Here is a 26146-nt window from a genome sequence, read left to right on the forward strand (position 1 = left end):
CAAACAGTGTTGTAGTTGAGACAAGTTCATGCTCCCGAGTCCAAGAATATGGTCTTAGACTAAGACTTGAGGATCAAGACCATTAAAATATGGTCCTCGAGTCCATGACAAGACCATGAAAATATAGTCTTGGATTTAGACATGAGGACGAGGACCAAGACCATGAAAATATGGGAGCATGTGGATTCTGTCTTGACTCTGACTGGTACCTTTTTTGGGACTTGACTCAAACTCAAATGAGCTGGTTTCAACTACGACAGAAATGCGGAGTGATACAAATAGTGAAAAGTTCCAGTTCTGCTGAACTAAATATTAGTGTTCTTGGAACGGTGTTTGTCCAAGCAGATTCGAGGACTGGATAAATACTGTTGAATAAATAAAAAGAAGGTCTTTATGGATGCCAGATTACAAAGTTTAGTCATGGTCATGCTTTACTCATCCTGCAAATGTTTGTGAACAATGGTCTGGGTAATGAAGTTTAACCATGCATTCTACACCTGAGTTACACAACAAGTGTGGGATATTTAGAGGGGTTTGCCAGGCTTGATGACCTAATATCTATCCCTTCCTTATGAGGAATAGTTTACCCTCAAAATAACTTTTGTCATTGTTTAATCACCCCCATCTCATTCCAAACCTGTTCTTCCATGAAACACCAAAGGAGAAATTTAAAAACAAAAAATTCAATGAACTTCGGCTTAAAATAATGATTCACTCATGAATCTGACTTATTTTCTTTTTCTCTCTCTAATGAACTTGCCAATAACATACTAAGGTTTAAAAGTGTGGGGTCAGTACATTTAATTTCTTTAAATTCATAAACTTTTTTCTACAATGACTCATTAAAGTGCTAAAAGTGACAGTAAATTAATTTATAATGTTACAAAACATTTATATAAAAATTTAAAATAAATAAATAATAATAATCCTGAAAAAAAAAGAAAAAAAGAAAATCCTTTCAATAATCCTGAAAAAAGCAGCATGGTTTCCACAAAAACAAGGATAAATATTACTTGATCACTAAATCAGTGTGTGTGTGTGTGTGTGTGTGTGTGTGTGTGTGTGTGTGTGTGTGTGTGTGTGTGTGTGTGTGTGTGTGTGTGTGTGTGTGTCTCGTGTCTGTGTGTGTGTGTGTGTGTGTGTGCGTGCGTGCATTTTTCCCTTGGAACAAAGCCAGTCATGTGGATTTGGAACGACGTGAGAGAGAACAAATGATAACAGAAGTCTCCTATATTTCACCTTATATCTTATCCAGTTAGTTAGCATGAAAAGAATATGAATCAAGACAAGTAAAGAAAAGGAAAGGAAAGGATTGAGCTGGGGAAAAGTAAGACATCTACAATTCTCTCTTCTCCACATCACTTTTATTCTGAGCACACCTCTAGCAGGCAGGCCGTGTACCAGGGAGCAGACGTGATGAGTGAACTACGGCAATGTGTAGACAGGTGATGGGAAAGAGAATGCTCTCTGAGGCTGGGAGAGAGTGGAGAGACTGATTATCAGACATTATTTACTGCTTAAGTGCAGTGTAAATCAGTCCTGAGGTCAGACTGTACCTCTTGTGGACAAGCTGGACGAGGTGGTGCAAACTCTCTGATTTTACAGTATGACAGGACCTCATGCTGTGATAATCATTTCCCTTTTCTGTTTATTTGACTTTTGGCCATGTTATTAATAATAGGTAGCAGAGAGACCACAAAAAAAAAAAAAAAAAAAAAAAAAATGGCTCTACGGCTCATGTGTCAGAGCATGTGAACTACTCACTACGCCACAGTTATGATATTTCCCTTTTTCTATATTAACATACTTATCAAAAATAAGGACTGAGATGTTCCCAACGTGCTACAGCATAGTACTTTAAAGCTGCTGTAAACAATGTTAGCTATCTTGCTAATTTCTGGCTAATCGCTCTAGCTTTGCTTACTTGACACCAATTCTCTGGCTAATAAAAACCATTCACAGCTTCATCAAACTCTAAATTTTAAGTGTGGTATTGACTAAAAATGCTTACAACAGCTTTTAAGTGCAAAGACTGAAATGTTATCGATGAATGATTTTTTACGGCTGGCCAAGGGTTAAAAATGAAATCATAGGTTAGGTTAACATTGACATACTGTTTTATGTATGAAAGTGGGGCAAGATTCTGGAATGTCCCATATAGTCCACACATTTTCAAACACTATGAGGTGCGTTGTGAATGAGTATTAGTCTTTCGTCATACAGATGATCAAAATATGTCCATTCATGTACTGTAGAAGTAATCATGCCTATTACCTCACACACACTATTACCTCAAGTAGTGATGTGCAGGGGAGCAGACATAACTCCTAAAACACATACAGCACACAGTGAAATACACAGATACACACGGACACGCTAAGAGTCCCCACAGTGCCACAGAAAACAAGTCAGAAGACAAACATTTGACAAGAAAATCAGAAAGGAATAAAGATGTATCAAAGACAGACAGTAGAAAACGAATGGTGGAAAAATGAAAGAATGTACGAAACAGTGGAGAGAAGTGAGATGATGGCAGACTTATCCAGACTCTCTACAACGCTAAAATCTGCAGTACTGCTCAAACTGAACCATTACTGGAATAGCTAAAAAAAAATTTAAACAATCTGTCATCATTCACTCACCCTACAAAGCCATAGGACTTTTTCTTCTGTGGAACACAAATGTTTAATGTTCTAGTCACTCTATTAAATATAATGAAAATCAACGAGGACTGGGGCTGAAAAGTCCCAAAATGAACCATAAAAGCACAATAATGGTATTTCAAATTACTTTTGTGCTATATTTCTAATCTTCTGAAGCCATACGGCCGCTTTGTGCATGAAACAGACTTTTAATTGTTACTGACATCAATCTTGACATTATAAGTTCAAGTACATCAGAGAAGTATTAATGTCCAATTCATGAATGAATCATTCAGACCTGTTTTGTGAACCAGATCAATCGATTCATTGAAAAAAAATATTCATTCATGGACATGATGGCTGAAAATCATGAAATACACCTTAATTTGTCTGTTTCTCACATAAAGTTAGTGCTATAACTGTAATTACAGTTTTGTCTTGTAACAGCGACAGTCCTCATTCACTTTTATTATGTGAAAAAAAATATCACCTTTTTTGCTCCATGGAAGAACATAAGTCATACAGGTTTGGAATGATATGAGGGTCAGTAAATAATGAACGACTTTTCATTTTAGGGTAGACTGTTCCTTTAAAACATCAAAAACGAATTAAATAAACTAATTTATCTATCTCTAGCTTGAACACAAATGTCTTTAAAATGTTAGCTTCTCAAAAGATTGACGAGCCAACTAACATGTGTGTGTGTGCGTGTGTGTGTGTGTACGCTCTCACAGTGGGTTTGTCTGACAGGAGTGCTGACTCATTAGGCACTAACAGTAACAGAAGCTCTAGTAGTGATGCTCACTGGGAAACAGACGGCCACTTCTCAGAACAGGGCTCAATGCCAACAGCAGTCAATGAGCCGAGTGAACAGTTAATCTAGTATCCAGAAACTTGTCTGACTCGCTAGCTAAAGAAATATGGCAAACATAACGTTACAAAAGAAAGTAATTAATCTACTGACGAAGTTGCAGTAAACTGAAGCAGATTAACACTGATAGTTTACTTAAAGTCCACACTTGCACTTCTTTACAGCAACACTTTACAATAGCTTTCATTAACAAGACCTTTTAACATTTTAAATGGTTTTCATTAAAGAAAGAAAAGAAAGCCATTTTAAATGTTACCCTTCATTAATTGTATTCTTAATGGCTTCTTGTGACCCATATACAATATTTCCCCAGTCATCTGTTAAACTATGAGCTACACTGTGAACGACTCTGGTCAGCGAGACTAGTTCAGCTGTCTGGCATGTCACCTATAAGAGCAGTGTGCTGGGAAAGAGGAGGAGAGGAGATTTGAACAGAGAGTAAATGAACTCACGGTGAATGAGAGCTGGAGTTGGAGGAGCTGCATGAAAGAGCACCGGGAATTGGCCTTATAAAACTGCATATGCCAAAAACAAAAACCATCAGAGGGGAAAGAAATAGTTTGGTGGGGGTGGAGTCAGTGTGCAGGGACTACAGCTGTCAATCACTCTGACTCTAACTCCACCCAACTCAACGGGAAGTACATATCAACAATAGTGTGACTTCAAAACAGAATGAAAAACAAAACAGGCGAGAAGGCATTACAGTATTAAGAAAGACATTCAAATTCCAGGTGCATTAAAATTGATTCAATTAATTCATTATATTACATTCAATTAATTATTATATTACTCTATTCAATAATATAATAAATTGACTTTATAACACTGGAAAAAAAACTATGTCTTTCATAATTAAAATATAATATATAAATGTTAACTCAATCAAAAATCAGTAAGAATTTCTACAAGATCCTGAAAAAATCATATTCAGGGCCATAACTACAGTTTATATTGGAAATGATATATGTTACCCCAATATTCAGAATTGTGGTTGATCAAAGTTTTTAATACTTAATTTACATCGGATTGCCACACTCATTGTCTTTAGCAACAGTTAAACAACCAATTTAGGTTAAATTGCAAAGAACTAAATCAGATTTGATGAATGATAAATTTGAGCTAAATATATTTTTCACTGTACATTAATTGGTGTCTAACAAGTCTTATCAAACACAGTTAGTAAGGGAGCATAAAAAAAATCTTTCGATTTCCACACAGGCTGGTTGAATCAAGTATACATGCCATTTCTGTCTAAAGACAACCAACTATGGGTGCAGGACCAACTGCACAGAGAACATGGAGTCCTAGAGAGACATACATAAAAGTGACAACAGAAAAATAACAAAAATAACCAACACTCAGAAATCTGCTTACAGAGACAACCAGGATTCTTGGGACACATAAAAAAAGGCAATGAGAGGACATGATGGGGTGATGAACAGGTTTTACAAAGGGTTAGTGAAAGGGGAGGGCAGTAGCCTGACTTCAGGTTTAATGCCCTGTGACTTACGCTGTGATGGAAATGTTAGCGGCCGAAATGGGGCTGACCTCCTTTACCTCCTTGGCTTTCTGCAGAGCCAGTTTCTTATTGATGGCCTCCTCCTGCTCCTCCTCATCCTGAGAGAGGAGTAAGACAGAGAAACACAGAATGACAGATGAGCATAAATTTGCATCCCATGTCATAGCGCCGTGGATAGCATCAACAAATCAAAATAGTGATGTCCCAAGAGCCGTACGACCCTATACTGTAGATGCCAGCTTTAAGTGAGGCTGTAAATCCCATAATGGGCTAAAAGCTTCATTACCTTGAGTTATTGACCAGGGCAAACATCAGTCAGATCAAAAGAACCCTTACAGACAGTCTTATGAAACCAATAAAACTATCAGTGCATAGCGATAGGATCACACACTCTGTGTACACAACATGCGAGACTCATGTGGTGTGTGTGTAGAGGTACGGATGGCTGATACAGTGTGACAGTGCCAGAAGTTAAGTATTGCCATTGTATGTACATATGTCCATATGTAGGACCTAAGTATGCAAAACCAACCTTGGTGAGTTCTTGTGCATTGGCAAGGTTATCAACAGCAATAGCCAAAAATACATTTAGGAGAGTGTCTGATTAAATATGCTTTAAGGAATTGGGGTGAAAGTGGGCATCTAATAAAATAGTAAAACATTCAGGTTGTCCTTATATACTATCGTTCAAAAGTTTGGGGTCAGTATGATTTTTATTTTTATTTTTGAGAAATTAATGCTTTTTTTCAGCAAAGGTCACACTTTTAGAATGTAATTACATTTAGACTGTATTAAAAGTAATTATTATATTTAAACAGTTATTTAAATGATTATAATATTGTACATTATAACTAATATTACTGTATTTGATCAAATAAATGCAGCCTTGGTGAGTATAAGAAACTTCTTTCAAAAACATTTTAAAAAATCTCACCAACCCCAAACTTTTAAATTCAATCTGACATTACACGTGCTTCATTCTGTTGTGTGATTTCTAAAATACTAAATACACACATAAAATGCATATAGCTATATAGATGAAGCACCAAACTTTACACATATAATTTCAATCCTAAGTATGGGCAAAGTTATTTATTTATTATTCATTTACTTATTTAATTAGTAAGTGTTTGCATTACCTGTGCATTCTAAAAAAATATATAGTAATATTGTTTTTTTGGGGACATTAATAAAGAGCACTGTTGCAAAAATCTACCTCTGTATGGTGTCTTTAGTTTATACATACAATACGAAGGGCTTTATCTTTTTTGATTGTACATGTGTAGTTTCCTTTACTCAATAAAATTAGGCCATTAAAAAGTATTCAATTCAATGACGGTCCTATGTTCTATATAAAGGATACAGTTTCCAAACAGTGTGAGCACAATGAAGTAAACGGAGCAGAACATTCCCCGGTGCACTCCTCCCTGGGATTCGATACCATGATACATCACTGCATTCCAGTCCTCTCCTGTCAGAATCTGACAAGATAAAATACATTATGGAAATACAAATATCAAACGAGAGCCTTCAGACACACATCACCAGACGGTCAATACCTGAAACACTGTCAGGATAGCAGCTGGGAATGTGTCAAAGTTGGTAGTCGGGGTCTCATCTTCAAAATTAAACCTAGAAGAGAGATGATGAGCTGTGAATCATTTTCTTGGATGAGTCTCATGTGCATGCTTGCAGTAGGAGCCAGTTTTGCTCTAATTTCAAAATCTTTCATTTTTTTCAATTTGTTTGCTCGCAAAGACAGCAAAAACGGGATTGATATGTTCCAATAATAATGTTTCATCTGCATATAAAAGGTGAGCTGAGTTCTCCTCTCTGCATCTCTGGAGTTAATAACAAAAACATAATAAATATGCTTTCTTTTTCACCATTCTCCTCCATGTACACTCTCAGGGGCTCTGCAGGGGCCTCATTACTACAGAATGTAGAGAAATGCTTAAAAAGAGAGAAGAAACATTTCACAACCAAGGGCTTGTTTATGTTATTCTGGAAAATAAAAGTTTTTTTTTTTGGGCCCAACCACCGTTCCTCATTTTATTGGAAGAAAATTGTGCAATAACAATATAATGAAGAAAAAAGTGATTTCTGTATTCAAAAAGGTATTTCTATATTCAGTGACATATCATTGGCATACTGTCATGTCTAAAATGATCCTGATTTCATATAACTTTCATACTCCATTTGTTTGTATAACCTTCATAATGGTGATAAAAGCGATCTTTTGGCTTTTATTTATGCTGTGATGAGCTACAGTAGGAGGAAGCCTCACACATTGAAATCTCATTGGTTCAAGATCATCATGCATATTAATGATCAAATATGTTTTGATTGGCTGTGATTGTGTCATTGCTCAGCATTTTCACCTTAAGTGAGGACGAAAACATTACTTTTTACGTAGAGTTCAACCTGGTTAGCAAACAGTTTTACTTTAGTAAACTTTAGTATTCAAGTTACGGTAATTTAGTATTCTTATTTAATTTGATATACATATATTAAACATTCTAAAAGTGAGAATGTTTCATCTGGTCTCATTGTTTTCAGCAGCTCTGCTCTCTGATGTGCTTCACAACTGAACATATGACACCGTCTCTTTCATCCAGCCCAGATAATGACCTCATGAATCAGACAGTCAGTTTATCATGTCCATCTACAGTCTTAAATATTAATGCGCTATGGAGCTGAAATCGAGTATCAGGGAGGCACAAAAGCAATTTCTCATTTCACTAAGCACAGATCTGGAAAGACTTCACATCTTCGCCATCAGGGGGGAATAGTCTCTCCTGCAGCTATCCTCACATTGTTATGTTTCAATAACATTTACTCATTTCGCACCGCCTATTTGTTTATCTAGCACTCTTCTCATGAAAGTAGATCACATGACAGCATGTTTGCGCATCTAAGCTGATATTTACCTCATGGGAAGCGTGCGTAGAGGCAATTCCTCTGCTGTAGCATACGATTAATAATTCATGGAACAGAGAAATGAAAACGTGCGCCGTCTGGATCAGCTCAGTCATGTTTGTTAACATGTGGCTGAGGGGAAAATGAAACGGCAGGGCTTGGAAGAGTCACAGATGCTTATGCAGAGAGGAACGTAAACAATGGGCAGTTTTTTCCACGTCAATGGATGATTTATCAATTTTGGTGCAAAGTACATCACACAAGTGCTTTGAAAAGTAAAGGGCCTAGATCAGCTGTTCTCAACTGGTGGGTCGCAACCCAAAAGTGGGGCACGTCACAGGTCTGTTCTGATTACAGAGAGGAGGGAAAAAACAAACCACACACAACCAATTATATAGGTATATTTAAGCAGGAGAAATACTTCCCATATCTTTTGTTGACAGTATTTTGGCACAAAGTCCTCTGTCTCTCGGTAGAATCTAGTCTGCCAATAGCCATTAAATACATATTCAAGTACAACCATGGTTTGTGCCATCCACAATTTGTTTGTGCAGTAAATGATTGGCTGCTGAGAGCATGAAATCAATTCGAATTAGAAACGAACCACTGAAACTTTAAAATACAAGCCCCTGTTATCCGAACACTAATCATCAAATATTGTTTATGGTTATATTAATAACCTCCGTGGTTTAATTCTAGGGAACTTTTTGTTTACTTTTGCATGATAAGCTATTCTGGGACTGTGTTGGCTTGTAAAAGTTGGCAGTGTAAACCCTAAAGCAAAAACAAAAGCAAGAACATGGACTAGATGATGTGCAGTACTTACTGTCCTCCAAAGAGTTGCATCCCCAACAAAGCAAACACCACGATGAAGAGGAACAGCAGGAACAAGAGACTGATGATGGACTTCATTGAGTTGAGTAGAGACACCACCAGATTACGCAACGAGTTCCAATACCTACAGAAACGTTCCATAATAACTACAGCATTAATACAGCCAGATAAGGAATTGGAAGGCTTGTTACTCCTCAGGTATATTAATTATGACTTTCTTCTTTTAGACGAGTACAATCGGAGTTATATAAAAAAAAATATCATGGCTCTTCCGAGTTTCATAATGGCAGTGGATTGCAACCAACAGATTGAAGCTCAAAAACATGCATTCATCCTTCATAAATGAACTCCAAACGGCTCCTGTGGGTTAATAAAGGCCTTTTGAAGCAAACCGACGAGTTTGTGTAAGTAAAATATTAATATTTAAAACTTTATTAAGTAAAATAACTAGCTTCCGGCCAAACGAATATACGGATTCCACTTAAGTCTAAAGCACAACTTATGCGAGTAATGCGACGTACTGCTGATATTTACGCTACGCCATGGCGCACTACGCTACTGACGTCACAAATGTCATCAGTTGCGCATTTACCGCAAATAGACTGCGTATGGCCGTTTGGCCGGAAGCTAGATTTTTACTTTGTAAAACTCATCGTTTTGTGTCAAAAGGCCTTTATTAACCCACAGGAGCCGTTTGGAGTACGTTTATGAAGGATTGATGCACGCTTTTGAGATTCAATCTGTTGGTTGCAATCCACTGCCATTAAAAACTTGGAAGATCCAGGATATTTTTTTAATATAACTCTGATCGTATTCGTCTGAGAGAAGAAAGTCATATACACCAAGGATAGCTGGAGGGTGAGTAAATCATGGCCTAATTTTTATTTTAAAGTGAACTAATCCTTTAATTTGAAACTGTGAACCAATCAGAATCAAGCATTCAACCATGTCTTGGTATAAATATGATCAATTCAGGCCATTGATCTGCAGAGCACCACAGATAAACACAGGGAATTAGGATCTCTTACTTGGTAACCTTGAATATCCTCAGCAAACGCAGTGCTCGCAACACACTAATGCCAAAAGAGGCTCCTGGTTTTACGGCTGCCCAGATCACCTCGAAAATGCTACCCACAATCACCTAAAAAAATAACAAAGACAGTTTTTAAAGCATTTAAGCGATACTATCCATTTATCCATCCATTCTCCAAACCGCTTGTCTTATTTAGGGTCATGTGGATGCTGGAGCCTAAGCCAGCATAACGTACTGTAGGCAGGGAGAGACCCAGGATGGATGGCCAGTAGAAATAATTAGATAAATTATCATTTTAAATGTGATCACATATATAATATTTAATCAGCATTTGATTTATCCTACTTGTCTTGGTGACAGAACCCCTGGCACTGACTGAAAAAGGAACAGGTAGTTGGTCCTGGTCCCGCAAATCATTTGTATTTGATGGCACGTTACTCACCCCAAAATCAAAGCAGTTAAATGAGGAGTGAAAGTAGGTCCTGGGCCCGAGGCCATACATCTTCAGACTCATCTCTATTAGAAACAGACCAAGGAACACAAACTCCGCCAAATCTATATAAACAAAGAAAACATTTAACAAAGGACTTTGTCAGTCACATCACTTATCATATATATACTGTAAGATCATTAAGGGGCCGTTCACACAGAAAGCGTCTTTTCGTCAAAAATGCTAAGACCCAGCGCTCAGAAATGTTTTTAAAAAATGCACAGCGCATAACGCAATGGTCTCGAGACGTGCTTTTGAGATGTGATGCTATAACTGAAATAGCCAAACCGCAGAATAGATAGCTACTATTTTTGACATGGGGAAAAAAAGAAAAGAATCTCACTGGCTAGATAAGCGCAATGCAATGGAGGCGAGCGCATTTGGAGCCGAGGCGAGCGCAATGGTCATGCACATCCTTCTAGTGTGTGTTTGCATAGAAAAACTATGGAAAAAGTAGCCCATTGGAATGGAAAAACCCGTTCTGTGTGAACAGCCCCTATGCCAATAGTGAAAGATGCAATAACCTACTGACTTTTTTACCTCATACTTTGTTGCTTCTATAACAGGTTTCAAAGTAACATAGCAGATACCGGTAATTAATCTGAAGAGTAATCATCCCGGTCATCATAGTGGTCTGACGATGCTAAGTCAGGATGGTGTGGCCTCATGGGTAAAGAACTGGGCATGTAAATGTAAGGTTGCATATTTTAACCTTAAAAGGGACAAATCATAAACTCCATCACATTGTGACCCTTAAATCTCTAGGGGGAGCTGTCATTGCAATAACTGTACTGTTTGTGGCCTTGGATTAAAGCATCAGCTAAATGCCAATTAATGATAAGTAGCAGCTGGCATGCAAGCAGAGGTAAATGTAGGAGGTGGGGCAATGCTCTTTTGTCATTTTTGGCACCAATTTGGCACAGGGGACTCTATGCTGTGTGGACTTGAAACTAACGAATTGAACTTTGCACCCCTGATGTGGATCCCAACAAGCCGACACACACTTTTTTGTTTTAATTATTTAGGGCTGTTTTAACAAGAAAAATACCATGATACCAATATACTTATACTTATTAGGGGCAGTGAGGGTGAAAGTGCGTAGGCACCTCTTGAAATCGTTGGCGTTCCTACAGTATTCTTCTTCTTCTTCCGTATGGAGGTCTATGGCAGCCCATAGAACCGCTTGTGGGAAAGTTATGAAATTTGGCACACTGATAGAGGACTGTCTGAACAGTCACCGAAGCACATTTGGAGTCTCTAACTCAATCCCTCTAGCGCCACCAACTGTTCAAAGTTACACTCTTCAGAGCCGTTTGGGACACTTTTATGATGGATATGATGCACTTGTATGGACTTCAAAAAATAGTGCCCATTCACTCCCATTACTAAGCTTGGAAGACCCAGGACATTTTTAAATATAACTCTGATTGTATTCATCTGAAAAGAAGAATGCCATGTATTGTACACCTAGGATGGCTTCAGGGTGAATAAATCATGGGCTAATTTAAAATTTTGGGTGAACTATCCCTTTAAAGTCCCCATGAATTAAAAATTGAAGTTGCGACAAATGCGGCTTTACCAAGCTCAATGGCTGAGCTGTGATATAAGCGAAACGCTATTGGATATTTTAAAAGGGGGAGGAGCTGCTTGATATGTCCCACCATGTTTCCCTGTTTCAGTGTGAATTACATCATCATATTGATAACACTTTGGGCCCTATTTTAACGATCTGAAACGCAAGTAACTTTGTGGGCGGATCCCTGGCGCTGTTGCTATTATACCGGCGGGATAAATGACTCTTGCGCCCGACGCAAATCTAAAAGGGGTTGGTCTGAAGTAGCTTCATTATTCATAGGTGTGGTTTGGGCGTAACATGAAATAAACCAATCAGAGCGTCCTCTCACATTCCCTTTAAGAGCAGACGCGCTTGTTCCATGGCGGATTGTTATTATAACGGTGGATTTGCCAGGCGCACGCCAGGAGCGGTTCACAGCCGAGGAGACCGACGTTCTCGTCAGGGCCGTAAAAGACAGAGAAGTGACATTGCATGGGGATGGGAGAAACCAACCCAAATTAACTTTGGTTAAACAGGCGTATAATAATTTGGGTAAATGTGTAATCTAGATTTATGCCTATTTGTTTCACATCTTCAAGGACACAACAATGATTTGAAAGGATTGTAATGTCCGCAACACTGCTACTTACTCCCATATTTAATAAAAAGGCAACGTTTCGACTGTACTGGGTCTTCTTCAGGCAAAAAAAAAAAAATTTGCCTGAAGAAGACCCAGTAGGGTCGAAACGTTGCCTTTTTATTAAATATGGGAGTAAGTAGCAGTGTTGCGGACATTACAATCCTTTCATTTTAATATTCCTTTTTGTCCAGCACCTGCCAGAAGTTGGGATGTGCACACAATAACCCTTTTTAACACAACAATGATTTCCCTCGTGTGTTAATATTTTTCCTTGTAATAATGTATGATTTGCAAAAATGAAAACTGCTGCGTCTGTTTATATTAGAGAATCAAAGTGTATGCGCGTTGTTCACACGCTACATAATAGCCAAGCATGCGCCCTTAAAATAGCATATGACTAACGCGCAACGCGCCACTGTCTTTAGACTGGGTTTTTCCTGGTCAGTGGCGGAATTGTTTTCTAAAACTGCAAAATAGCACCAGGGAACTTTTGCGCCGGAACACGCCTCCTCTTTTCGCTGAACCGCCCCCTGCGAGCGCAAGTTCGTTCCCTAATTTACCGACGTGCGTCTGTGGAGGGAAAAGTCCGCTGTGCGCGGGTGCAAAATAGAAATGATACATGCGTCGGTGTACAAAGTCAATTGCGCTGGGTGCAAGATAGGGCCCTTTATGTTTCAAGGCTTCAACTTCACTTCTGTCCAGTCACAACAACAGGGTCAGTTTTATGTCAAATTCAAAGGCTAAAAACTAAAGCTAATTTGAGTCAAATCGTATGATAAGTAGAACAATTAATAATGCGAATACAAGGAGCATAGTACTTAAAAGTCCTTGTTTTGCTTTGATTTTTTTAAGGTTTTTAAAATCGCTCCCAATGCGCCTAAGCCTTGTTCAAATATAGTTCACATAAACCTGTGATTCTCCAGAGAGCTGCAGTGATGTTTAAAAGATGCGGTTCACTTACACAGTGCATATGTGAGCCAGGCGGGCTGGTCGTAGTGGACTATAGCCACACACAGTGTGTTCAGTCCCACTATACACAGAACGGTCCAGTAGAAGCTCTGGGCCTTCACCATACGTCGGATGAAGAAGCGAAACCTCTTCTCTTTTCTGCGAAAGTACGAAGAGCTCTCGTTCTTGCTGCTCTTCACACTTGTACGGGTGAATGGAGAGCCTTGGGGAGCTGCGGAGAGAGAGGGATAGAGATAGTGAGAGAGAGACTGTTTTAGATATTCACAACAGCTCACATATGATGGAGAGGAGAGGGTATCTATCTATCTATCTATCCATCCATCCATCCATCTATTATCCCCTCTCTTTTTTATGAAAACATTCCTGATATGAGTTTTACGATACATTGATTTGGTTTGAATCTGTTGAATCTGCTTTTTTCCCATTTTCTGTGCTGATTTTGGGAGAACATCCACAGAGAGTTCAAAGGTCACAGGCATCGGCCCTAGAACTTACCAACCGATGAGATGTCAGTGAAGTGGTCTTCTCCTTCTTCTGCATTAATGAGGTCATTTTTGCTCTTCTTGGCTCTTTTCAATACTAAAAAATGTTGGAAAGCAAGTGAATAAACAGTAGTACTATAAATTATAATCATATATTTTTAGGTAACACTTTATTTAGACATTCTACTAACTACATGCAATTTTGCAACTGGATGTCAAGTACCAGTCATTAGAGTATTAGTAGACTGCCTGCTTACTATCTGCTAAGACTTTATTTTAATGGTTCCCCAATGGATATTCTACTGACAATAAGTAACTTTGCAACTTTGCATATACAATAATTAAATTTTCAATGATTACCTGGGTTGTTGCATTTCCTCTTGTACCAGGCACCATCCTCCTTCTCCTCTGCATTTTTATCTTCTTCAGCAAGCATGACTTCCTCTGAGACAAAGAATATATTTGACTACTCTCACACACTATACTTTAAGTGGTTGTTGCTGTTCTGTGTTGTGGTTGGATTATAGGTGGATAAACAGGATAAAAAGTAGACAAAAGCGACCACTAGAAGACTTTTTGTAACCTGGTGCCACACACAGTAATCACTGCTGTCACTGCAGATCTGACTAACATCCAGCAGGAGGCAGGGACAGCAGTGAGCACTGTATCGCCCAACACGTTAACGTTTTAAACAATGCAGTGAAGATCTAACTGACTATAATGGCTGTAGATAGATACATGAGGAAGTCAAAGCACATGCAAGCAGTTAATTCCATCATGATTTTATGGTGTTAAAACATTATAGCCAGAGCCACCATGGATGAGTTTGGGAAATTACCTCTCTAAAACAATTAAATCCCCATGGAAGAGCTCTAGTGGGCTTCTGGGAAACAAAAGGGAGGATACCACATGCTGTGACAGAGCTTATTAGCTTCTGAGCTGGTGGAAGATCAGAAGTTTTACAAGAAAACTGTGCCATCCTAAACTAGGAACTACAGTATTAGATAATGGATGAGGCAGAACTATAAAAGACCAGCAACATTAACATTTACAGAGCTAAAACTTTCTAAACTTTAGAAAAATCCTGTCATCCATTTTTTTCTGATTGATTTTTGTTATGATAATTTGTCGTAATGTCACATGGTAAGGCCTGTTTCACACATCATGCATGTGCATCTACATTGAAACAGTGTTCACTCTCACATCATTCCTATTGAAATTGACACATACCGGTAATGCCCATAAAACAGACTTCTCTTCATTAATTCATAGACAACCCTTTCTATGAATGAACATGCATTTCCCCAGGACAAACTGTTTTATGCATGCCTTAACTAGATAATGTAACTAGTTAATGGGTATCATGTTTCATGTCAAAATGATCCGTTTAACTCTCTACACATTGGTGTAGTATATCACCTCCTCATAACATACATTGTATGCTTTTTATATTAATCAAAGAAGTATAAATGGACAAAAATACTGCCAATCCACTATGATCATGTAGATGAGTCAGCTTCCAAACAAAGGAACTTTTCCCGCTTGAACTTACAACCTTTTCATTGGTCACGCCAAACTTGAGAGGTGTGACCTCTGCACGAGCTAAAAGGGCATTGTGTCAGGAATACATACTGTACACTTTGGATTGGCGGTATGGTTCTGTTCTGAGCAAGAACTCCTGCCCATCCATGTAGCCTAGCATGGATAAGAGAAGGGAGAGCAGATAAACCCCCTTTAGGGTAAACAGAACAGAACCAACATAAATGTATTGCAGATATATTTAATGTTCAGAAATTTGATGTACAACATAATTTGAGAATAATGAGGAATATCAGAAGGCCAAGTCCTGACTGGACGAGAGGAGGAGCTGGGGAAGGAGGAGGGTAATTAGCTCCTGAGTAACGTGATAAATCTGCTTATAATACTGAATGGACCTTATATATAGGGATGCTGTGATAGGCGTCGTATTCTTATAGATATACATCCGGTCTGACCCAGACGTTGCAGGACCTCCCCATGCCGGCAGCCGGCAGGACCTCATAGTTACAACAAACCATGTTGTAACTTTCCACCTGGGTGAGAGGATTCTCCGACCACAACCGAGTCAGACTGAAGTTCGTCATTCTTCACTCAACCCGGAATAACCTGTTTCCAACTTCACCACCATTGAACTACTGGCCCATCAAGATATAGATACATTCATACAGCAAATGTATTTTCTGCTGATTTCAGCAGCAAGAGAGACCCAATAAAACTCTACTGCAGTTTCAGGGATGCAGCATCATTCAGTAAAAGGTGAAATTTTGTACTCAGAATGTGTGAAACATGTTAAAATCCTATGATGAGTAGAACTTGAGAAGACATTTAGTAAACTGGCCCCAGATCAGTGCAAATCTACAGACAAAGAAAGTTCCAAGACATTGACTGTTGAAGTGAAGCAGCTGATGAAAGAGCTGTTACATGCAGTCATGGGAAGACTGAGGGTATGAACCAGCTGGTGAAGTGAGAGGAAGGCTATTTGGTTGCCATGGAGAGAGGAAGTGCTGAGCAACAGACAGGCACAGATACATCAGCTCCCATTGCGGCTGAACAGAGATCCGGGAAGTAAGTGAGATAAACAGTCAAGGGAGGAAAAACACAAGGGAACAAAATGCTCTCTAGGGAACTGACCGAGACCTTCTGGTGGTTGCGATGTAGAACATTCTCAGGTTCAGGTCTTGAAAAACGCATGACTGTCATTTGTCCTGTGGTGATTACTATAAGTGTTAATGGAGATATTGTTCATTTTTAGAGACTGACCTGCCTTGCAGATCCACTCCAAGTAACCGGTCAGTTCCCTCTCTATCTGCTGTTGTCTGCGGAGCTTCAGGAACTCCTGCCTTTTCTCCACACGCTCTCGCTCCTTTGCAAACTCCCTGTGGGGAAAAATACACATACATACATATCCATGGACACACTGTACTGCACAGAGGTATCAGGGGAGCCCTGCTCTACGGCACAGGTTATGTGTGTAAGAGTATGAGTGTGTGTGCTTATTTAAGTGTGAAATCTCATAATATAGTGATTTATCCACATAAACAAAAGACCCTATTGATCATCACAAGGTTCATGGTTGAGAAAGAAAAATTAATGAGAGAAATGCACCAAAATGATACATTAGAAAAAAAGAGAAAATACAATGTGTGGCATTCACATTTGCAAGAACAAATGTGAAGAATTATATGTTTTAGAATCAATAGAAAACAACAGCTAAAAGTCTACAGTGTATGTCTCACTTAAAGCTGAAGGGTTCAATTTGTTTTTAAAAGTTAAAATTATTTCTCTTATGACAACTTAATGTACAAAGTCAGATGAGTAAGCCATTTTTGTAATAATTGTCAAAATAAAATTTCAGGGAAAAAATTAAATAAGCTACCTATTGATAAATCTAGATCAATATGTTTGTAGACCAATAGATCTGCTAAAAAAAACGTATTACACGGCTCTGTGGAATACTTGATTCTGATTGGTCAATCGCACCATTCAGCGGTATATTATTCCTCAATAACAACCGCTGAAAACAGGGTAACGCAGGCTCATCCGGGTTACTGAAGACCGCAGCGCTATACACTTGCTAGGAAAGTTTTTTCTTCGTGGTAGTTTTAAGAGGTACAGTATACAGTCATACCACTTATTACACAACATTTCGCCACATTAATAATTATGGAGATAAGAGATATTGATTTCAGATGTTTTAAAATCGCACCTGTTTGTATCTTATAAACAGTGTACAAAACAATAGTCAAAAAATGGCAGCAGCTTCATTTGTATGAAACAAGAGAGAGCTAGTTTACGATACTGGATGGCATAATTAAATAACTGTAAACAAAATATTGATTTGACTGAGTTTTAATATTTTATTAGCGCACCAAATTTGAACTTGCCGTGCTAGCAACTGCTCTCTCCACGGAAGCTTTGCGTTTAAAGACCCAATAAAATATTTCAACTCAGATCAATATTTCGTGTCTAATTATTTACTTATGTGGCAAGTAGCCGTGTGATAAGCGGGATAATGTACATCCAGCCGGTTGTTCTCTCAGACTGATGGAAGTCCTCATCACTCTGAATAAAAGTATCATTTTTTGTTTAATCCAAAAAAAAAAAAAATTATTGACCTCAAACTTTGAGCAGTACTGCTATTATATACATAACTCTAAATAAATAATAATTATTCATATAAATTAATATAAAACCATTAACCAGGTGTTCAAACCAATCAAAAAGCATTATTTTTGCAATTCTAATTATGATGGAAAAAAGTGGTATTTACTGTACTGAGAAATGCCCATGCATTGCCAGTGAGAGGCATACTTTACCCTGACTAGGTTATTAAACGAGTCCCATTCATTTTCATAAACATTATAGCTTTCTCTGCAACATGATTATGGAGAAGCACTAAGGGATAAAAACACTGTTTGTGCCCCCTCACAACTTGCCATCTGCCATCATGATAATTAGAGGAGGGTAGCGAAGATGGAACACCATTACTCTTTAACAGGTGTTAAGAGTGTACAGAGAGGAGGTTAAAAAGCTATACATGCAAAGAAAAAAGAAAAAAAGAAAAAAGAAAACAAAAGTAGGGTGGACAGAATGTGAGGGATGTGATGCTTTTGGAATCAAGATTTTACTTCATGCTCGAGAATGTGATCGGAGCACGGAATGTGAAATATGAAATATGAAAGAAAAAGAAAAATAAGGGAGAAAATCAAATAGGAAATCTGTGCAAGAAAGAAAGAGAGGATATATTACATACAACAATAATGTATGATATAATGTGATAGGGACCAGAGCGGTCACAGCAAGTAAAAACGGGGCAATGTTAGCATCCAAAAATATGTTTAATACAAGCAGATGTGCAAAAATGTCCAAATAAATATGGTTAAGATAAATAAAAAAGGTTATAAATAAAACAGTTTAAAAACTTCACCTATTGAGGCCAGAGTTACAGTGTGCTCAAGCAGCCAGTGAGAGACAAAAATATATATTTTTCAAAATATCTTCTTTTGCGTTTCATACAGGTTTTAAGCAACATTAAGTGGATGAGTACGTTTTTTGGGGGGGGAGGGGACCTATCCCTTTAAGAACCTGATGCTGCTCACTAGCACACTAGCACTTTTATTAACAGGTTTTCAGTAGGATTCCCTTACTACAATGTGGAGAAAGTCTTTTCTTCTCCCCTCCCTGCATTGCAGTGGCAGTGTGACGTGACAGTGAGTGTGTGTATTTGTTTGTGATTGTGTGACAGACAAGGGGGAATACTAACCCTGCGGCAACATCTACAGTATATCTCTCTCTCTCTTTCTCTTTGACTCACACAAATGCTAATACTCACACGAGTCCATAATGTATAAACAGACTCCAATCCATTGTACTTCTCTCTCGGAAGGAAAGCAACCTCTTCCTTGTGGAAGAAACTCGACTAGTTTGTATACACACACAAATACTGAGAACACACACAGAGGCAGATGCACAGAAATGGCTAGCGATGCTGTACATCTCAGCGTGTGTTTATTTGTTAAGAAATACTAATTTAAAAGTGTTACACAACTAATCTCCACAAAAGGTCCTCTAAATAAACTTTTAAACATATCCTGCTCTAACAATGATTATGTGGTGAGAAACAACAAATGTAATGTCTACATTGAATAAGTTAGTTCAGGTGAAAAAAAAAAAAAAAACTAATTTCTATATTAGTACTCAATTCAAGCTTGTATAAATTAAAGCATGACCTTATAAGTATATTTTACTTGGAATTGTTTATGTTTTCAATGTTCTCCATCATGTACTGGGGTATGAGTAAGGTTGCATTGTTTCACTGTTTTCCAGTTGTATTTACACCGTTTATCGTTGCTTTTGATGTTATGTTTAGTAACTTGCTGTTTTGTGACATCTGGAGTTAACTTTTTACTCAAAATGACCCATTCATACTCAAAAACTATCCACTGATTGCTAGCGTTATTGTGTATTCTGTATTGTGTACCCAGCATTGAGGTCTGTGTTTGGGTGGGCATCTCATTATTGTGTAGATATGTTGTCTTATAGATTATACATTCAGATTGGTAAATCATTCAGCTAGTTGAAAGTGTAACTAAATGTACTGCATTGTAACGCACTGTAAATGTTTCTAAGTAAAGCATACACTTTAAAAGCATGACTTAATTCAGTGAGTAAAAAAGTGAGAACAGAGTACAAAGTAAACTGCAAATGAGTACCGGTAAGTAGAAATTACTCAACAACCTCTATGGCCAAGTTAAATGTACTCATTCTCTTTGTTAACTTAGTTAAGAACATTTTACTTAATTCCATACATGTGAAATCTGTGAGCAAAAACTTCAGACAGGATGGAACGGTGGATGGTGCTTTTCAAATAGGTGGATAAACAGACGACTAGTCTGTAGATCTAGTTTATTATTTTGGTGTATAATAGATTAATGATATCTCCATACCATAATGTAAGTATTTTTTAATCAATATTGATCAATATTTCATATTGAATTTTCCATCGTCTTCTCACGTTTTTACATTTAGATTACCTTTACTGTCATCTCACACTCAACTGAAAATTAATAATTAAAAACAAAACTATAATCTTTATACATTTTTTCATGCTGTAAATTATAACTCGGTGATGCCTAATTTCACTTGTTGCATTTAAAATCAGGCAAAAATCATTTTAATATCAACAATTTATCGGTTAGCTACAGGTGGACTTTCACTGGTACTTACAATCTTTAATAGGGCTGCTCAAACAGTTAAGATCAAAAAGACATTGTGAGTGAGGTGAAAGAGAGATGAAATGGCTATGAATTGGCTTCTTGCAGGATCCCTGCTGCCCAACTACCCACTGAGAAGATGACCCATCTGCCCACCTCTCCTTAAACTACCACCCCAGGGCAGTCCTCTCATCTCTCCATGAGGCCTCAGAACGGCCTTTTGCTTTGAAAGCAGCGTGGTCAGACAGGTGAACTGACCTTCCGGGCCTCGCACACATACACACAACCTTGAGAGACACAGTATGCACCATGGCAACCAGAGCATCAATTGAGGACTTACACTGTCCCAACAAACACCAATATTTCAAACACACTTAACGTTTGGGGTCAGTCCGATTATTATTATTATTATTTTTACTTTTATTCAGCAAGAATGTGTTAAATTGATCTAAAGTGACAGTATAGAGGCATGTAAAGATTTCTATAATACATACTGTTAAATATAATAAATAATAAATACTGTTCTTTTGAACTTCCAAATTCATCAATCAACCCTTTCCACAAAAATATTAACCAGTACAACTATTTTCAGCATTGTTAATAACAATAAATGTTTCTTGAGCACCAAATCAGCATCTTAGAATGATTTCTGAAGGATCATGTGACACTGAAGACTGGAGTAATGATGCTGAAAATTCAGCTTTAACATCACAGGAATAAATTACAATATTAAATAGATTAAAATTAAAAACTATTGTTTTAAAATGTTATGATATTACTGTTTATTTTTGATCAAATAAATGCAGCCTTGGACAGCGTAAAAGACCTTTATCAAAAACATTAAAGGGGTCCTATTATGCCCTTTTTAAGTCTTGATTTCGTTTTTGGGGTGTACTAGAATATGCGTTCAAGCTTGATTGTTCAAAAAACATTATTTTTCACATAATTTACATTATTGAACGCATTTAGAGTTCATGTTTCGATGAAGCCCCTCCTTCCGAAATACGAAATGTGCTGTGATTGGTTAGCTGGCCCAGTGTGTTGTGATTGGCAACCAGGCCTCGCACCTTTTTTGCGTATTCCGTGGGCGGGGATTATTTAAACGAGTATCATTGTGACTTCACAAGATCTGAAAAAAACTTGTTGTCCAAACAAGTCGTTCGTTGTAGGTGGATTCTGTTAAATAAAAGATCTCCCTTTGGAGTGGACTTTGAGCATTGTATGCTCAAATAGCAACATTACACACTAACTAAAGTTGAAAAAGTGAAAAAGCATAATAGGACCTCTTTAAAAAATCGTATCAACCCCAAACTTTAAATGATAGTGTATTTTATATGTTTTATGAATGCAGGCAGCTTTATGATCTCATATTACAGTTTTTCTCAGTCGCTTTGGTGCATTTCTCAGATCAGAAATGAAATTCTCAAAACTACTTGTTCAGTCTCTACATCATCTAGTCACTTGTGCACATCATAAAAGCAGTTTCTCATTATTTTGAACAAGTTGCAATTGCTTTGGTACATTCATGCAATTGATTATGTACAATTGTCTGCGGTTTCCTACATTATCAGTTGCTAATGCCATGTTGGTCAAAATGTATTAAATAGTTCTCTGTGCAATAGTCTTACCCCTCAAAACATATAAGTCATTAGTTCTCGTATAAGTCATTAAATGCAATATGGTTGATCTAGTTGTCATAAACTGTCAAGCATATTTTCTACACATTTCTAGACTTTTTGTAAATGTGCCATGTATTGATGAATTGTGCAGGTGAATCTGGACTTTCACTAATGAAGAGAAAGTAGATCAAACAATGAGAAACCAGTTCTCTGAAATAGCTCAAAGTTGCATCTCATGAACCTTCAACTGGCGAGCATATATACAGTGCAGCATGCAAAAGCAAAGTCCTAAGGGGTCTTTTCTGTGTTTGCCTTTCTAATGTTGTATTTTCGCCTTTGTGCTCCTATTTCCTTTTCTATATCACAATAAAAAATTCATGTTTTTTTTGTCAGACCACTAGTAAAAGTGTAACTGTGAATCCTATCCAGTCTCTTTCAATCAATAACTCACGTACAGTAGTGTGTGTGTACTTTTGAACGGATATATGGCATACAGGAGAAGCGCAGCTTTGTACATTTCAATAACTGTCATCAAAACTTTAGCCATAGTTTACATCAGAACATTCCTCCAGAGCACATGTATTATATGCACATATATAGAGTTTTATATGCAGATATATACTGTTTTGCAAATGTCGAGGATGAATCGAGAAATGTACCAAAGCGACTGAGAAAAACTGTAAAGAGTACATGCAATATTTGTCACTTAAAATGTCATTTTAATTGTTTTCACACTACAACAACTAGTAAAGGTAAAAACGGGGGAGTTAATGGTAAAAAACAAACAAACTGACCATCTTTCCATAATATAATATAATATAATATAATTAATATAATATAATATAATATAATATAATATAATATAATATAATATAATATAATATAATATAATATAATATAATATAATATAATATAATAGACAACTAGACTTACATATTATACACAACTTCACATAATAACTGCTGCAAAGTCTTCTGGGCCAATCCAGCAAAATGAAAAATTTCCCAAAAATCTTAAACATCTCCCCTTATACCTTCATTTTTAAGCACAAGGAGAATGACGTAAAGCTAGAGAATTATTTATGTAACGCTTTATTTTAGCCTAATTAAATCTGTTCCCATTATCCTTTGCGGCCGGTGGTGCGTAGACATACACTTCAGAAGGAGTTTGTAGAAAGCCTTTGGAAGTGTGATAAGTTGGGGGCTGCACAGCACAATTGAACGCACTGGATTAACCATTAGACAAATACACCATTAGAGAGCTCTCAGTACACAAAAGCAAAAAATGCACAAATATTCTGTCACTTCCATACACACAGACATGCACGTCCTTGAATGTGCTGTGTACGTGAACATTTTCTGGCAGTAGTAACTATAAAAACTTAAACTTAAGCAAATCCTCTCAAGAATGTGTGTCTTTGGGGGACTGTTTCACCTTTAAAGCTAAAAACAGCTTTAAATGAATAAATTTCACACTGTTGAGAGTGGTGACTGATAAGATTACTTGAAGGACACGAGAGCAAGAAAATTAAGAGAGGGAGAAAGACAGAGAGAGAGAGGATGTGGGGAGTGAATGAGCATTGAGGGAAACAGTGGAAAGTTCATCAGCTTTATAACCACTAAGAGTTACACACAGAGTTTGGTTATTTACAGGAGTGACGACTGCATTGTACAAACAAATATAAAACAGATTTTTCAAACTCATATGTGTCTCCACATACATTTCAGGAGAGATCTCAATAATGTCTCAAACCATGCTCAGATACAAAAATCTGCAATTAAATTAATCCTACTGTAATTTCAGACTAGGAAAAAAAAATTTGATGAATAAAAAAGTTTAAAAGAATGACATTTAGTTGAATTAGAAATCTTTTGTAACATTATGAATGTCTTTACTGTCACTTTTAGCAAATTGAACGCATTTTGGCTTAATTAAATAAGATGTTTGTTTGTTTGTTTGCTTGTTTGTTTGTTTGTTTGCTTGCTTAAAAAGACCCCAGACTTTTGAATGGTAGTATATGTACAGTTTTTAAATAAAATATAAGATAAGAACCAAGATTAATGTGTGAGAGAGAGAGAGAGAGAGAGAGAGAGAGAGAGAGAGAGAGAGAGAGAGAGAGAGAGAGAGAGAGAGAGAGAGAGAGAGAGAGAGAGAGAGAGAGAGAGAGAGAGAGCACCACCACATGAGAATGACTCTCTCAATTAAGGGTATGTTTACACGACAACGATATACTTAAAGTTGCAAACGACTTTTCTCCAGTGTTGTGACTTATTTCCAAGGGAAACGGAATACTGAACAGAGGGCAGGGTTTTCCTCCTCTCCATCTATGCTCATAGCAGACTAACGGTTTGAGGGGAGTGGTTAAGCGTTTTCAACCCAGGCCGTCAAACTGACGTCATCAGAAAAGGAACGCCATTCCAGAACGGAAGTAACTTTTCAGATTTTGATTTAAGATTACCACAGCAAACATTTTTTTTTTCTGTGTATTAACTTGCACAGATTAATTGTTCACCACAAGACTAGTAATATGCGCTAACAAAGTAAATGGGGTCAATTTTGATTTCATGTCGACTTTAAAGTGGAGACGTTTTTCCTTTTAGTTTTCCGCGTACAGACGACACCATTGTCAAAACGATCCCCATTCACACAGACACGCGTAACAACTAAAATCGCCGTATTCTGCTGCCAGGCCACTAGATGCAATGAAACACTATAGACTGAACACGTAATACGCATATGCATGACGTCATCGTTTACAGGGATTCGTGATTTTGTTGTTTACACGGAAACCGGTTTGAAAAACGTGCACTTCGAACGACCGAAACGCATAAAAAGTGTTATGCTTTTAGTTGAAAACGGTGTCGTGTAAACAGCCCCTGAAGCCTAAAATTTTTTGAATGCGACAGGAACACAGACATGAAGAGCCATTCAGACAAATAGAGTAAACATTAGATTGAGGATTTGCAGGAAATCATCACTTCTAATCCCACCAGCAGCTACAGTTCACCACACAAAGCATTCATCCAGAGACCTTCCATTAAAACAATGGGTTTAAGTGTGTGAGTGAGTGAGAGAGAAAGAGCCAAATAGAGAGGGAGAGAGGAAGCAAGAGAGGTAAAGCGTGAGGGAAAAATAAAGATGCTTTAGTGTGAGCATGTGTTATTTGTTTTATAGAGAGTGTATGTGGCTTTTTGCTCGAACACAATTGATGGGGGAAAAAACTAATTGTGACCAACATTACATTGGCAAAATAGATCTGCCTAATCAAATTGAGAAGCAGGGCTCTACTGCACTTAACATTGCATCTACTCTGTACATGCATAAGCTATAGGTGAATAGATTTCAAACTGTAGGACAGATATTATTTTATGGGGCTTTCAATGGTTTAGGAAAGCCCATTTATTTCAAAAGAACAATAAGCCCACCAAATAGCTATAACAGGCATTCCCCTAAGAGGCCATCATTTAAAAAGGAACACCGTTTGTTTCCTTCCAATATAAAGGTTTAAATGGTTACTGCATACTTACATTTTTAGATGTATGTTTGCAGCCAATCAAGAGAATGCATTCTGATAGCAGATGATTAGTTAAGCAGGTTATGTGAAGTTTGCATCCTTCTCCATTGAGACAAGTGTCGAACGGATAATCACATAATAAAACCGCAAGCCAGGGTCCTTTCAACTCATGAACTGAAATTTGAATTGAATTGACCAAGTGCAAATGACAGGGAAAATGTTTAATAATTGTCAAAGAATTATTTATTATTGTCAAACAATTCTGATTTCAAAATAGTTATACTGTTCCACCTAGGGCCCTATCATA

At 37.5% G+C, this 26146-nt stretch overlaps 1 protein-coding gene across 1 annotated transcript in view; it reads right to left on the reverse strand.

The window, feature by feature from the left end:
• Positions 1 to 26146, reverse strand: part of cacna1ba (calcium channel, voltage-dependent, N type, alpha 1B subunit, a) — a 108053-nt gene that overhangs the window by 36197 nt on the left and 45710 nt on the right. Inside the window, exons 8-19 of the mRNA XM_079605960.1 lie at positions 16754 to 16869; positions 14315 to 14398; positions 13968 to 14051; positions 13465 to 13683; positions 10261 to 10373; positions 9814 to 9926; positions 8778 to 8909; positions 6592 to 6664; positions 6396 to 6513; positions 5565 to 5632; positions 5024 to 5130; positions 3966 to 4028 (exon numbers count right to left, since the gene is read on the reverse strand). Of these exons, the coding sequence (XP_079462086.1) occupies positions 3966 to 4028; positions 5024 to 5130; positions 5565 to 5632; positions 6396 to 6513; positions 6592 to 6664; positions 8778 to 8909; positions 9814 to 9926; positions 10261 to 10373; positions 13465 to 13683; positions 13968 to 14051; positions 14315 to 14398; positions 16754 to 16869 (1290 nt within the window). The remainder of the gene's footprint in view (positions 1 to 3965; positions 4029 to 5023; positions 5131 to 5564; positions 5633 to 6395; positions 6514 to 6591; positions 6665 to 8777; positions 8910 to 9813; positions 9927 to 10260; positions 10374 to 13464; positions 13684 to 13967; positions 14052 to 14314; positions 14399 to 16753; positions 16870 to 26146) is intronic.

This window comes from Phoxinus phoxinus (assembly GCF_949152265.1).
Source record: "Phoxinus phoxinus genome assembly, chromosome: 3".
In the NCBI taxonomy this organism is placed as follows: Eukaryota; Metazoa; Chordata; class Actinopteri; order Cypriniformes; family Leuciscidae; genus Phoxinus; species Phoxinus phoxinus.